The sequence below is a fragment of the Oryctolagus cuniculus genome, chromosome 5, assembly GCF_051225735.1.
Source record: "Oryctolagus cuniculus isolate XC-2025 breed Fujian yellow rabbit chromosome 5, ASM5122573v1, whole genome shotgun sequence".
In the NCBI taxonomy this organism is placed as follows: Eukaryota; Metazoa; Chordata; class Mammalia; order Lagomorpha; family Leporidae; genus Oryctolagus; species Oryctolagus cuniculus.
This window is the reverse complement of record NC_142871.1, coordinates 37,820,362-37,835,884: the sequence shown is the minus strand read 5'-3', so window position 1 is coordinate 37,835,884 and position 15,523 is coordinate 37,820,362. Positions and strand designations below refer to the sequence as shown.

General features: G+C 39.5%; 1 protein-coding gene across 6 annotated transcripts in view; it reads left to right on the top strand.

Moving 5' to 3' along the window:
- Nucleotides 1–15,523, top strand: part of AKAP7 (A-kinase anchoring protein 7) — a 162,672-nt gene that overhangs the window by 23,354 nt on the left and 123,795 nt on the right. For 5 of the 6 annotated variants that reach the window (XR_016233751.1, XR_016233750.1, XM_051855333.3 and 2 more), the window contains exon 3: nt 10,036–10,175. Coding sequence is in view for 4 of the 6 variants with exons in the window: in XM_051855333.3 (XP_051711293.1) it covers nt 10,036–10,175 (140 nt within the window). In the remaining 2 variants the exon portion in view is untranslated. Of the gene's footprint in view, nt 1–8,393; nt 8,663–10,035; nt 10,176–15,523 lie in introns of all 6 variants that reach the window. The other variant, XM_089332677.1, reaches the window with a different exon arrangement.

The following is a 15,523-nucleotide window of genomic DNA, read 5'->3' as shown; positions in this document are numbered from 1 at the left end:
CCCCCTGCCACTTTCCCCACTTCCGCGGGGGAGCGGCACACTGCCAGCCGGCTCTCTCGGGGGCTGCTCAGATGTTATCCGGATGTTCCCCTTAGATGTTCCTGGTGCATGTTGTCTCTCTCCTCCTTTATAGTCCTCTTCCACCAATCCCAACTCTGCTACCCACACCGAGTACACTGCTCTCCTCCAATCAGGAGCAGGATCAGCTCCTGCAGGTTATTGGTCGAACTGGAGGCAGCTGTGTAAAAGTTGTTTACTCCTCTCCCAGCGCCATATTGTGGGAGAGCAGATGCATAGAATAAGTCTTAATTCGAGTAACTTAGTCTAGTCCGAGTTGCTCCCCACAAGATGTGTTTCCTAACTGTGGAATTTGTATCTCCTTCTATTTAAATGAATATACTCCTGTTTTACTTCACACAGAATTCTAATCTTGTAATTAGTAGACATTTTAGAGATGTGTGAAATGATCATTTGTTACTTAAATATTAGAACATTTCCTATATTTTCGAAGCAAAGTGAAAAAACTAGGGCAAAATTGTATGTGCTGTGTGTTTGTAGTTGTGTAAATACTGTTTTCTATCAGCAATATTCATAGTGAACAGATGGATTACATAATTGAATTAATTCTCAAATAATTTGTTCTTTTGTTGTATGTGTGTGTGTGTAGCTGTTGAAGAAATCAGGTTCCTAAATTTTGGTTATTTAGCATTTGTTATTTCTATTTCTAGGAACTTATACAGATGTGGAGGCTTAATTCAGTTTCAGAATGTTGGCAAGAATACTGCAAAGATAGTATTTTGAATTTCCCATAAAGTGACATTAGTAAGCATATAATGTTTGGTTGTCTTGCCTTTTTGTGATAATGTGGCCTAGTGGATAAAGCTTGCAGTACTGGCATCCCATATGGGCACTGGTTCAAGTCCCAGCTGCTCTACTTCTAATACAGTTCCCTGCTGATGTGCCTAGGAAAGCAACAGAAGATGTCTCCCCTGTGGAGACCTGGAAGAAGCTCCTGGCTCCTTCCTTTAGACTGGCCCAGCTCCAGTGTAGTGGCCATTTGGGGATTGAACCAGGGGATGGAAGATTCTCTCTCTCTCTCTCTCTCCCTCTGCCTCTGCCTCTGCCTCTGCCTCTGCCTCCCCCACTCCATAACTCCACCTTTTAAGTAAAATAAATAAATTGTAAAAAAAGAAAAAAAAGACTAGGGCTGGCGCTGTGGCGTAGTGGGTAAAGCTACTGCCTGCAGTGCTGGCATTCCATATGGGCTCTGGTTCGAGACCTGGCTACTCTACTTCCAATCCAGCTCTCTGCTATGGCCTGGGAAAGCAGTAGAAGATAGCCCAAGTCCTTGGGCCCTGCACCCATGTGGGTGACCTGGAAGAAGCTCCTGGCTCCTGGCTTTGGATCGGCGCAGCTCTGGCCATTGCGGCCAATTGGGGAGTGAACCAGCAGATGGAAGACCTCTCTTTCTCTCTCTCTCTCTCTCTGCCTCTCTTTCTTTCTCTGTGTAACTCTGACTTTCAAATAAATAAATAAATCTTTTTTTAAAAAAAAGACTGATTGCCCTAATATAATCATTACTAAAGTTCCTCATCTGCTTTCCATCTAATGGATCAAATTTGTTGATGACCTTTGAGTTGATATATTGCTTTGTTAAGCAATTCAAAATTATGAAATTCCAAGTTGATTCTCTTGCACTTATTAGCTGGAAATTTCTCTTCTTTTTTTTAAAATAAAAATTTATTTATTTATTTGAAAGGCAGAATTTCAGAGAGAGAGAGAGAGAGAGAGAGAGATCTTCCATCTTGCAGGTTCACTCCCCAGTTGGCCACAACAGCCAGAGCTGTGCTGATCCAAAGCCAGGAGCTTCTTCCCACAAAGGGGCAGGGGACCAAGCACTTGGGCCATCTGCTGCTGCTTTCCCAAGCACATTAACAGGGAACTGGGTCAGAAATCGAGCAGCTGGGACATGAACCAATACCCATATGGGATGTCTGTATCACAGGCAGTGGCTTAACCCACTATGTCACAACACTGGCCCCTGGCAGTTTCTATAAAGACGAACTTTAACTTGATTTCCTGTATGACTGTTTGGTTGTATAGAGAGCCAGGATAAATGTTTAATTTTTCCTTTTATCATCAGATTTTTAGAATAAAGTGCTCTAGAAACCTCCACAGGTGACCTGTGAGTTTTTGGTTTTAACTTTTCTTTTTAGTATCATCATAAATTGATGGATTTAAACATACTTGCTGTATTTCACACCAATGAAATTATTCTATTTGGTGCTCAAATTGTCCCTTCTTTGTCCAGTGAGAGGACTTTTACCTTGACCCTGGAGACCTCCTGATAGGATCCCAGGAACTTTTGATTTACCAGGCTTCTTTTGTACATTGTGTGCCCAGATCTATTTCTCCAAGTATTGGTCAGATTTTTCAGTTCTCAGATAAACAAATGAAGTGACTTGATAAAAAGATGCTTGTTGGAAAACTAGTCTTGAGATAGTTCAATGCTGTCTCTTCAGGAATAAAGCGAACAGTGCTAGTTACCTTCCCTCCAGCCATTGTTCCTCTTCTTCCCTTTGTAGAGTGTTTTCTTTCTTCCACAGCCTACGGTGATAACCGCCAGGTTCTCAGATTCTCATGTGGAGTTAACACTGCGTTCTGAATTAGACAATAAGATGTAAGGGCATGTATGCTGGGGATATTCTTAGCACTGATTTGTAATTTTACTTTAAACAATGGGCGTCTTGTTTTTGAACACCCCCCCCCCCCAATATGCATAGGCAGCTTTTCACTATACTCAAATAACTGGGAGAAGCTAACCTTCAAAAAGAAAAGGGGGTTGAGTGTTGTGGTGCAGTGGCTTAAGCTGCTGCCTGTGACATCAGCACCCCATATGGGTGCTGGTTCAAGTCTCAACTGTTCACTTCTGATCCTGCTTCCTGTTAATTTCCTGGGAAAGCAGTGGAGGATGGCCCCAGTGTGTGGGCTCCTGCCACCCACATGGGAGACCTGGATGGAGTTCCAGGTTTCTGGATTCAGTCTGACTCAGTCCCAGTACTTGTGGCCTCTGGGGAGTGAACCAGAACTCTCTCCCTCCCCCTCCCCCCTCTCCCTCCCCCCTTCCCCCCTCCTCCCCCCTCCCTCCCCCCTCCCTCACTCCCTCTCTCCCTCTCTCCCTCTCTCCCTCACTCCCTCACTCCCTCACTCCCTCACTCCCTCACTGCCTCTCTCCCTCCCTCTCTCCCTCTCTCCCTCTCTCCCTCTCCCTCTCCCTCTCTCTCTCTCATTCTCTGTAACTCTGCCTTTCAAATAAATAGATACATCTTAAAAAAGAAAAGATTTAGTTGGCAGAGTTATCAAAGTTCAAAATCCGAGATCTAGTGGGTTCTATTGGTTTGGTCGCCAGTGAAGGCTTTCCTACTGGCATTCCTGAGGTGGCACAGAGCATTACATTGCAAGAGGGAGCATGTGTCTCTGTCTCTCCTAATAAAGCCGCCATGATTAAATCGTGGCCTCACTCTAACAGCCGAATTCAATCTGATCACTTCCCAAAGGGCCCACCTGTGAGCACTGTAATTGGATTGCATCCATCTTAGTACCATTAACATAAGACTTTGGGTACCAAGCCTTTAGCACAAGGGCCTTAGGGGGATATTCATTATCCAAACCAATATCTAGACCATAACAGATATTATATTTAGTTTTTAAAAAAAATTTCACTTTCCATATTTGTAGATTGCATAAGTCATTTGAATGATGAAAAACAGTGGAGGGGCTGGCACTGTGGTGTAGCAGGTAAGGCTGCCACCTGCAGTGCTGGCAACCTATACGGGTGCTGGTTCAAGTCCTGGCTGCCTCACTTCTGATCTAGCTCTCTGCTATGGCTTGGGAAAGCAGTGGAAGATGGCCCAAGTCCTTGGGCCCCTGCACCTGCATGGGAGACCTGGAAGAAGCTCCTGGCTCCTGATCGGCCCAGCTCCGGTCATTGTGGCCATCAGGAGAGTGAACCAGTGAATGGAAGACCTCTCTCTGTCTCTCTCTCTCTGTCTCTCTCTCTCTCTGTCTCTCTCTCTCCCTCTCTCTCTCTCTCTCTCTGTCTCACTACCTCTGCCTCTCTGTAACTCTGCCTTTCAGGTAAATAAATAAATAAGTAAATCTTTTTTAAAAAAGAAAAACAATGGATACTTTATAAATTAGCTGTTCTCTTTGGAATTTCCTAAATGATCTTCAGTGATTCGTATTTCTCTCCCTAGTTGTGTTCTGGGTCATATCTAATAACTGAAGTAGCTAATAATAGCTCTTATTTTGCAACAAGAACAGTCTAATGTTTTTGTATATTAATTCAGTTTTTTTGTGTATTAATTCATCTCAAAAAGAACCCCCCAGGTAGCTATTACTATCCTCAAATAAAAGAGGTGAAGGAAGGAGAGCTTATGTGACTTATATAAGACCATAAAGCGAGTAACTGGGAAAGCCAGGGTTCCAACCCAGATACTATTTTCAGACTGTATTCAAATTGGTTTTGAATCCTGAGTACCAATTTCTTAGCAGCATGTGGAAGCTAGAAATGTGTTCAGAAGTACATTTAAATACATATATGTTGCTCATTAGCATATTTTGTGGCTTCTGTTTAAAATTAGTACATTTAGTTCATGTTCCTAACTCAAATTTAGGATCTTTTCTTAGGTATCTGAAATTACAAGCAGCTCAGCAACATATTGATTTGATTTTCCTTATTAAAACTGCATGAGAAGAAAAGCCCAGTGGCCTCACGTATGAAGCAGTTCAGTTGCCTCATAACATGGAAGAGAGTGCTACAAACTGTCTGTCAGCAATAGAATTTATAAAGTTCTGCAAAGCTCACATACATAAAAGAAGCTCGTAATTTATATCTTAAATATATATTCTTTGTAAAGAGATTAAGCATATTAATCATTGGGCATACTGATGACAGATGTAGTGATGAAATAGATGCAGAAACCCACCCAGTAATTTTGCCTCAAATCAAAAAGATACAGTCAGATTTATTACTCAGGCTACTTTGTTCTTGCTTTACACCTCTAGGTCTCACAGACACATGTTCTAGAAAGAAGACATGTCTGTTCCCACAAATTCTTGTTTTTTTTTTTTTTTTTTTTAAACATCTCCTGTGTTAGAAAATAGTATTGAAATACTATTTAAGACATTAAAGCTATTTACTATTATTTACTATTATAATCTCAGACAGAATAAGAACAATTACTGTTACCTGTGATTTTATGTGTAGCGTTAATGAGCTCTGCAGGACTTCAGTAGAGCAGCAGTTTGATACAGTAGGAAGTCCATTAGAAGGAGAGTTAAAAGGTCTAGATCCCAGACTTGACTATGACATTGAGCAGTTTTCACAAGTTTTTTTGTTCTTCTTTTTCATCATCTGCAGAATAAGTGATTTAGCTAAATCAGAGTACATATGCAGTCAGACTTTGGACTATAGGTTGAGCCCAGCCTTTTCTTACAGTCCTTTTTAAGGCATTGTGTGCAGGGGGTCACTATGATCTATGAGTTGATGTCAAAGATGAAACCAACCCTGTTTGGTTAAATTCAAGGTAAAGTGGTTCATCCCACTCCCTCCCAAGGTCATACCGCAAAAAATTTTATTAATGATGGGTTTACATGCATATGGAATCCCTTGATAAAATCTGTGAAAAAAGAAACAATGGCTCTTCTAAAGATTTGGTGTCTCCTTCTGAGAACATAACTGCCTAAATAGAATTGTGTGTGTTGTAAATAACTCTTTTGAAGATGATTTTAAAAAGCAGTACTCTGGGGGTCGGCGCTGTGGTATAGGGGGTAAAGCAGCTGCCTGCAGTGCCAGCAACCCATATGAGCGCTGGTTCAAGTCCCAGCTGCTCCACTTCCAATCTAGATATCTGCTGTGGCCTAGGAAGGCAGTAGAAGATGGCCCAAGTTCTTAGGCCCCTGCATCTGTATGGGAGACCTGGAAGAAGCTCCTGGCTCCTGGCTTTGGATCAGCATAGCTCCAGCCATTGCAGCCATCTGGGAAGTGAACCAATGGATGGAAGACCCCCCCCCCCCCCCCCCGCCGCCGCCTCTGCCTCTCTATAATTCTGGCTTTCAAATAAAGAAATAAGTCTTAAAAAATTAGCAGTACTCTGGTTCTCAAATTGTGGGCTAACATCAGTCCTTTAAAAAATTTACCTATTTGTTACTTATGTTTATAAAATATAGTAAAAAGCCTCAGCATTTTAATTAACACTTAATAATTACACATATTTTTGGAGTACAGTGTGGTATTTCAATAAATGTATGTAATTTGTACTAATCAAATCAGAGTGAATAATTTTTCCCTCTCCTTATCATTATTGTATGTTTGGAGTCTTTAAGCGTCTATCTTTTGTTTATTCATAAAACATATAATAGTTTATTATGAACCATAGTCATCTCACTGTACTGGAAAATGCTAGAACTTATTTATTGTACCAACCTGTGTTTTGCTATTGGTTTTCCAACCAGCCTCTATTCTTCTTCCCATACTTTTATTGGCCTCTAGTAATCACTGTTCTATATTCAGATTAACTTTTGTTTAGCTTCCACATATGAGAGAGAACATATAGTATTTGTCTTTCTGTGTCTGACTGATTTCACTGACCCTGATGGCATCCAGTTCCATCCATTTTGCTGCAAATGATAGAATATCATTCTTTTTAATGACTCAATAATATTCATATATATATATATATATATCACATATTCTTTTTCTATTCATCTGTTGGTGGGCATCTAAGTTGAGTCCATATCTTAGCTATTGTGAATAGTACAGCAATAAACATGGGAATGCAAGTATCCTTTTGATATGCTGTTTTTATTTCCTTTGAATATATACCCACAAATGTGATGGCTGGATCATATGGTAGATATATTTTTTTTAATTTTTAAAGAAATATTGTCCATTAATGTCTGCAAATTTATACCTCCACCAACAATTTATGAGTGCCTTTTTTTCCCCCACATCCTTGGCCAACATTATTTTTTGTTGTGGAAGAGCAGGTTAAGCCGCCACCTATAATATTGGCATTCCACTAGTTCAAGTCCTGGATTCTTCACTTCCCATCTAGCACCCTGCTAGTGTGCTTGAGAAAGCAGAGGAAAATGGCCTAAATCTTTGGACCTCTGCACCCATGTGGGAAACCCGGATGAAGCTCCTGGCTCCTGGCCCTTGGCCCAGTGCCATCCATTGTGACCATTTGAAACAGGGATAGAAGATCTCTTTCTGTAACTTTACCTTCAAATAAGTAAATCTTAAAAAAATCTCTTAGGCCTTAATTTAAAAAAAAGTAGCCATTCTAGGGCCGGCGCCGCGGCTCACTAGGCTAATCCTCCGCCTTGCGGCACCGGCACACCGGGTTCTAGTCCCGGTTGCCCCTCTTCCAGGCCAGCTCTCTGCTATGGCCAGGGAGTGCAGTGGAGGATGGCCTAAGTGCTTGGGCCCTGCACCCCATGGGAGACCAGGAGAAGTACCTGGCTCCTGTCATCGGATCAGCGTGGTGCGCCGGCCGCAGCGCGCCGGCCGCAGCGGCCATTGGAGGGTGAACCAACGGCAAAGGAAGACCTTTCTCTCTCTCTCTCTCTCTCTCTCACTGTCCACTCTGCCTGTCAAAAAAAAAAAAAAATTAAAAAAAAAGTAGCCATTCTAACTGATTACATAATATTTTATTGTGATTTTGATTTTCATTTTCCTCATCACTACTGATGTTCAGTATATATTCATAAATTTGTGGTCATTGATTTCTTTTGAGAAGTTTCTGTGTCATGTGCTCCTTTTAAAATTGGACTTTTTTGTTGTTACTGAATTTGGGTTCTTGTATATTCTGGATGGTTATCCTTTGTCAGATGATTTGTTTGCAGATATCTTTTACCATTCTATCAGTTTTTCACTCTGTTGAGTATTTCCTTTGCTGTGTAGAACATTATAGTTTGATATAATCCAGTTTATCTTAACTGCTTGTGCATTTGTTTTTTTTTTTTGTTTTTTGTTTTTGTTTTTTGTTTTTTTGACACGCAGAGTTAGACAGTGAGAGTGAGAGAGAGACAGAGAGAAAGGTCTTCCGTCTGTTGGTTCACCCCCCAGGTGGCCGCTACGGCCGGTGCGCTGTGCCGATCCGAAGCCAGGAGCCAGGTACTGCCTCCTGGTCTCTTATGCGGGTGCAGGGCCCAAGGACTTGGGCCATTCTCCATTGCTTTCCCAGGCCACAGCAGAGAGCTGGATTGGAAGAGGAGCAGCTGGGACTAGAACCAAAACCCACATGGGATGCTGGCACTTCAGGCCAGGGCTTTAACCCACTGTACCACAGCCCAGCCCCAATACTTAATTGATTCTTTTTTCTGGACAGGCAGAGTTAGTGAGAGAGAGAGACAGAGAGAAAGGTCTTCCGTTGGTTCACCCCACAAGGGGCCACTACGGCTGGCATGTTGCAGCCGGCGCGCTGCACCGATCCGAAGCCAGGAGCCAGGTGCTTCTCCCATGCAGGGCCCAAGGACCTGGGCCATCCTCCACTGCCCTCCTGGGCCACAGCAGAGAGCTGGACTGGAAGAGGAGCAACCGGGAATAGAACGTGGCGCCCATATGGGATGCCGGCGCCGCAGGCAGAGGATTAGCCAGGTGAGCCATGGCGCTGGCCTCTGCTTCTTGTGCATTTGTAATCTTATCCACTGATAAGATGTCTTGAAGTGTTTCCTATAGGATTTCTTCTGGTTTTCATAGTTTCAGGTCTAAGTTTAGGTCTTTGATCCATTTTGAATTGATTTTGTATAGGGTGAGGGGTTGACAATACCACTTTTAGTTTTCTGTATATAGATTACCTGGTTTTCCAAGCACCATTTTTGAAGAGGCTGTCTTTTCTCTAATATGTGGTTTTGGCACTTTTGTCAAGAATCATTTGGCTGGGGCTGGTGCTGTGGTGCTGTGGTGCAGCATCAGGTTAAGCCACGGCTAGTGGAATCAGCATCCGATGTGGGTGCCAGTTTGAGTACTGGCTATTCCACTTCTAATCCAGGTACTTGCTGACGTGCTTGGGAAAACAGCAAAGGATGGCCTAAGTGCTTGAGCCCCTGCACTCACATGGGAGACCCAGAAGAGGTTCCTGGCTCCAGGCTTCAACCTGGCCCAGCCCCGGATGTTGTGGCCATCTGGGGAGTGAACCAGTGGATGGACTCTTTCTATTTCTCTCTCTCTCTCTAACTCAGCCTTTTGAATTTTTTTTTTTTTAAAATCAGTTGGGTATAGACATGTGGATTTGTTTCTTCCACTCTGTCCATTTATCTAAATGTCTGTTTTTATGCCAGTATCAGGTTGTTTTGGTTCTTATAGCTCTATAATATGTCCTGGAATCAGGTATTGTGATATGTCCACTCTTGTTCTTTTTGCTCTAAATTGCTTTGACTTGAGGTGTTTTATGCTTCTATAAAAATTTTAAACTTGTTCTTTCTAGTTCTGTGAAGAATATTGTGGTATATTGATGGGGAATTACATTGAACTTTTAAATTATAAAGCATTCTTACAGTTTTTGCAACAAGTAGTTTATAGCATGACATTGGCCAGAACCAAAGTTTGAGTGGCAATGCTGCAAGTTGTTTTGTCTTAGAAGTCACAAATATATATGTACATACACGGATGGATTTAAAAAATGCTCTTTCCTAGTGTTATGAAAATTGTGGCATGGAGGAGAGAAGGGTTGTTAGTTATACTTTAGGTTGGAGTTAGCATGCTTTAGCCCAGGAGCCAAATCTGCTGGCCACCAGCTTTGTAAGTAAAGTTTTATTAGAACATCTATTCGTTTATGTTTTTTTACAGTAGAGTAGTTGAGACAGAAATCTTAAGATTGCAAAGCCCAAATTATTTGTCTTTTGCCAACTTCTGCTTTGTCTTTGAAAATGACAGTTATGAATTATTGCTGCTTATTTATTTTCTTTTTTCTTGACCATGTTATCTTTGTTTATGTATATTAAACATATTGTTTTATTTTCTCCCTGTAGTCACTGATGCACCTCAAATAAAGTTGAAGAGAAATAAAGAAAATGAATGTATCAAGAGTGATCAAATGAAGAAGAGGAAAAAAAAGCAGAAAGATTATCAACCCAACTATTTCCTATCCATTCCCATCACCAACAAAGAGGTACTGTTTTTAAAAAACTGTTTGTTTTATTCTAAGTTATATTTAAAGTATACTATATGCTGTCTGCCCTCTTGATTTAATCTTCTGAGAGACTGGAGGCATTTTAGCAAGTTGTACACAGTATTGCTGTTTAATTCATAGCAATTAACTAGTACTTAAACAGTATTTTTCACTTTATGTTTCTGTGTGGGAGCAAACTGTTGAAATCTTTACTTAATGTATGCTAAACTGATCTTCTGTATATAAAGAGAATTGAAAATGAATCATGATGTGAATGGAAGGGGGGAGGGAGTGGGAAAGGGGAGGGTTGCAGGTGGGAGGGACGTTATGGGGGGGAGCCATTGTAATCCATAAGCTGTACTTTGGAAATTTATATTCATTAAATAAAAGTTAAAAAAATTCATAGCAATATAATTAGACAATAGTTTTGGAGATTGTTTATTTGGACTTGCAAGTTTTCCTCTGCCTCTGAGAAAGCCTTCTCTGGTCAGAAGTCTTCTTTTCTCTTTTGACTTTGTTTATGTCAGAATCTCAACTCAAATCAGTTCACTTGTGAGCAGCGAGTAGGTCAACACTTCTCTTTTCCTTGTTCCATTTATAACCTTCTACTCCCCAGAGAGACTTTTATGGCTTTCTGTTTGTCAGCTGTCATTCTTTCAACTTAACACTTGTCTTCCTCACAAGATTTGGAAGTTTTTATTTGTTTATTTTCATTTTGTTTGAAAAATAAAGAGAGAGAAAAACTTGAGAGTCAGACAGAGAGATTGTTGGTATGTTGGTTCACTCCCTAGCTGCCTGCAAAAGTCCAGGCTGATCTAGGCCAAAATCAACCTAAGTCTCCCACATAGGCACTGAAATAATAGATACAATGTTATAAATGATGGTTTCATTAAAAATAAACTTTAAAACATTTCTTTTATTAGAGAGGTAGAGAGAGACTTCCAAACTACTGGTTCACTCCTCAAATGCTTGGGAGCTCAGTCCAGGACTCCCATGTGGAAGGCAAGAAGCCATCACCTGCAGCCTCCCAGGGTACTCGCCAGTAAGAAGCTGGAATCAGGAGTGGAATGGGGACATGAACTCAGAAACCATTATGATGTGAGGATCCCTAGTGGTATCTTTCTACTATTACAGAGGCTCACCCCAATAATATAGGCTTGATAGCAGATATTTATTTTGTTTTAGAGGAGGTAGTGTGACCTTGAAATAAAATAATTTATTGTTTTCTTCTTAAAGAACTTATTTGCAGGTAACAGAAAGCTGAGAGAGCTTGAATACAAATATGTGGAGGAAATGTAGAAATTGGGCAAAATTATGAGATACATTTTATATCTTTTGTGTGAGCTTCTTTTTTGTTTGTTGTAAAGTATCTAATGTTAATTTTCTTTTTTAAAACTGCTTATGAGCTTTTGTGGGAAGGCCTGGGAAAAGCAGCACTATTTGTAACATTGGTTCAATGGAAGACTGTGTTCCAAGTTCCAATTAAGTGACCTCAGACAGGCTTTTAGAAGCTGGTACATGCACAATGAGTTGCTCTACTTTTGGCTTCTCACTTGTTGGCATCTGGTTTTAAAGAAAAAAAAGTATTCAGAATTACATGGATCTTTGATTTTAAATGCATTCTTAGAAGTTTGGAATTCTTTATTAATGGAAAATCTTGATTTCGTATTTTTAGGATATAAAAGTTAGAAAATGAGTTATAATGGCTGCATAAAAATAATCCTAACTGGAAGATTAAGAAAGTATGTGTTTTTCCATTAACCTGCAATTACACCTCAGTTTAAAAATACTAGATGATAACATTTTGATGGAGTTGTAATACATACTACATGTTTCTTAAGTGGGTAGAATTATTTATTCCACCTGGGTTTTCCCATATGTTAGATTTTTTCTGTTTGTTTCTGTTTTAAGTGTTTGTTTATTTTCATCTACTCAGATGGCAGGTTGACAGAAAGATATAGAGAGATATCTTCTATCTGCTAGAAAACTCTCGAAATGGCTGGATTAGGCCACTGTCAGGAATCTGAAACACCATCTCAGTCTCCCATGTGGGTGGCAGGGGCCTAGGCATTTGAGCCATCCTTGGCTATTTCTCAAGATGCATTGGCAGGTAACTGGACTGGAAGCAGAATAGCCAGGACTTGAACTGGCACTCAGGTTTGGGGTGTGGTTGTTCTAATTGGTGGCTTAACCTGCTGCAGTGCAATGCCAACTCCCGGATGTAGGTTTTATTTACTCTTTTATGAAGGGTCATAAAATAAGTCAACACTAAAAAAAAAAAAAAAAAAAAAAAAAAAAAAAAAAAACCAAGAGAAAGTTGGAAGCTGATTGAAATAAAAATGTATTAACTTTTTAGTAAGTTTTATCTTACATACTAATGGAGACAGTTGATTTTCTTTAGGAGTTAAAATATATTGTTACATTTTATTATGTATTTCATCATTCTGTAATGCGAAACTTGCTGGTCTCACAAAAATTTGGAAATAGTTAAATGCATTTAATTCTTTTCTGGAAAATAATAATGAATGTGTTATAATGTTTGGTAGATAAAGACACATTCTTTTATTTTATGATTTATCTTTACTTTTTCACTGCTGTGTCAACAGTTTAAAGTTCTTTTCATGGTTGTGGACAACAAAAAAGAAAGTATTTAGCTTTGAAGAAAAGTTAAGTAGAAAATTGATGTGACAATTCTAGTAAATCTCAATGAGGCAGTGAATTTAGGAGCAGTATATGTAACAACTTGGAAAATTTCCAAAAACAATGTCAAAGATATTCTCCTGTGGTGTTCTAGAATGTAACTCCTTTCTCATGCAGAAGCACGCTAACATCTTTGAACTCATGTATGCTTTCAGTCAATTAGAAAGTTTAAAAGACATAAAAATGAGTTTTCTAATTGCATTAATTTAAGATGTATGAAATATGGCTTACTGATGATGTTTAGCAGATGGATATCTGGTTTTATTCTGTTAAAGAAATTACTGAACAAAAGAAATATTTAAGACTTCAGTAAAGTTTTCATTTTTAGAAGTCTCTTTGAATGTCATATATAAATTTGACTTTATAGTATTATATTTAAAACAGTGTGATTTGTGCAATACTGCCAGTGGCTGAGGATTGTGGTAACAGATAAGCTTTATAAATAATAGTTTCTGTTAGCCTTTGATGATATTGGTACTTTAAAAAAATTACATACAGTTACAACTGTGAAGATTTTTTTTCTTTTCTTTTACTTTTAAAAATGTAATTAGAGATAAAAAAGTCTTGAGATGATATCAAGGAATATATAAATTAATCTGAAGCATCAAAGCAATTAGAAATATATTGCTTGATTAGATTAATCAGAAAAGAAATTTTTTTTGCCATGGGTTTGCAGTTAATCCTGCATTATGAATAGTATGTGACTTCAGAGAAATAATATTCTTCAAAGTATTTTATAGTTTTTAATTTGCAGTTTTACAAGCTACACTGTAGGACATTGTAGTACAATGTTGAATATGTAGATGAATTGAATTTTGAATATTATCCTGAATTTGTATGTGATTTGCATTTGAATTCAGAATGAATACTAAGTTACTATGAAAATGCAAGTATTTTACCCACTCCTTTCCCAATTGAGACAGAACATTCTCTTCCAATTGTGACAATCAAAATTGTCCCCAAGAATTTCCAAATGTCCCCTGGGAAGCAAAATTGCCCAATAGAGAACCACTGATTTTTAGTAATATTGGCAGTATTATGTATCTTACATTAGATGGTATAGAGCTTATAAGTTACTTTCAGGTAGCTTTTAAAATATGATATTCAATACCGCCCTTGAAATTTGGCAATGCAGATGTTATTATTCCTATATATTAGTTGAAGAAACTGAATCTTAATGTGACTAGGTGACTTATTTAAGATAGACCTCTTAGAAAGCTGGGATTGCAACTAGGATTTCTGGCCTGAGTCTATTACACATAGTTGGTCTCACTGTGTATTATGGAACAAAGTTCTCATCCTAAGCCAATTTTTTCATGATAAATTAAATCAGAATAATCATTGTATCACCTAAGATAGAGGATATACTGTTTTGAGGTCTGAGATTTTTGAACATCTGTGATGTATTTGTCACTATGCTGGGCCCTTTCCGTCTGAGCCCTCCATTGAGCTGCTCCCTTATTGCTGTAAGGCAATCTCAGTACTTATTTGCATCTTGAAAAAAACTGTAAAAGTTCAAATTTAAAATCATTGCAGAATAATGTATACACTTTTAACTCTTTTTCTTTCTTTCCTTTTTTCAAAAAGAGGGCCAGTGTGTTCTATTACAATGTCTAGTCTGTTTTGTGTTGCTATAACAAAATACTGTAGACTGGATAATTTATAAAGAATAGAAATTCAGAGGTAGACATTGGGTGGAGAAGTTAAGATGTCACTAGGACTGCCTGTATCCTGTATTGATATGCCTGGTTTGAGTCCTAGATTATCTTAATTTTTTATTAATATTTATTTATTTGAAAGTCAGAGAGAGATTGAGAGAGATTGTGATTGATCTTCCATCCACTAGTTTACTCCTCAAATGCCTGAAATAGCCAGGGCTAGGCCAGACTGAAGCCAGGGGCCAGGAACTCTACTAGGATCTCCTACATGGGCGGCAGGAACTCAGTACTTGGGCGACCATCTACTGATTCCCAGGCGCATTAGCAGGAAGCTGCATTGAAAGTACAGAGTGACTGGGACTCGAACAGCAGCTTGACATGCTGTGCCACAGCCGCTGCTCCCCTTCTCCTCGCCCCCAGGCTTCTCTTCTGTTCCAGCTTCCTGCTAATGAAGACCCTGGGAGGCAGCAGACGATGGTGCTTGCATTCTTGCCACACATGTGGGAGACCTGGATTGAATTCTGGGCTTCTGGCTTTTATCTGATCCTACCTGGCCTACCCTAGCTCTTGGGGGAGTTTAGGGAGTAAACAAGTGGATAAGGATGGATGTCTCTCTGTCTCTCTGCCTTTCAAATAAAATGCAAATAAATAAATAAATTATAAAAGAGAACAGGAATTTATTTCTGTCAGTTTTTGAGGATGGAAAATCTAAGTCTCAGGGGCAAGCATCTGGTAAGGATCTTATTGCTATATCATCCCATGACAGGAGAAGGTTGGGAGAGAGAAACAGGGGGCTGAATTTGTCCTCATATAGAGAACCCACTCCTGCAATAATGGTGTTAATCCATTTTGAGGTCAGTGGTCCCATGACCCAAATACCATCTTTGGTCCCAGCCTCAATACTGTCACACTGGGAATCAAGTTTCCAGTACACAAACTTTAGGGGATACATTCAAGTCATAGCATGTAGTATCCAGTAAGACTTTCTAA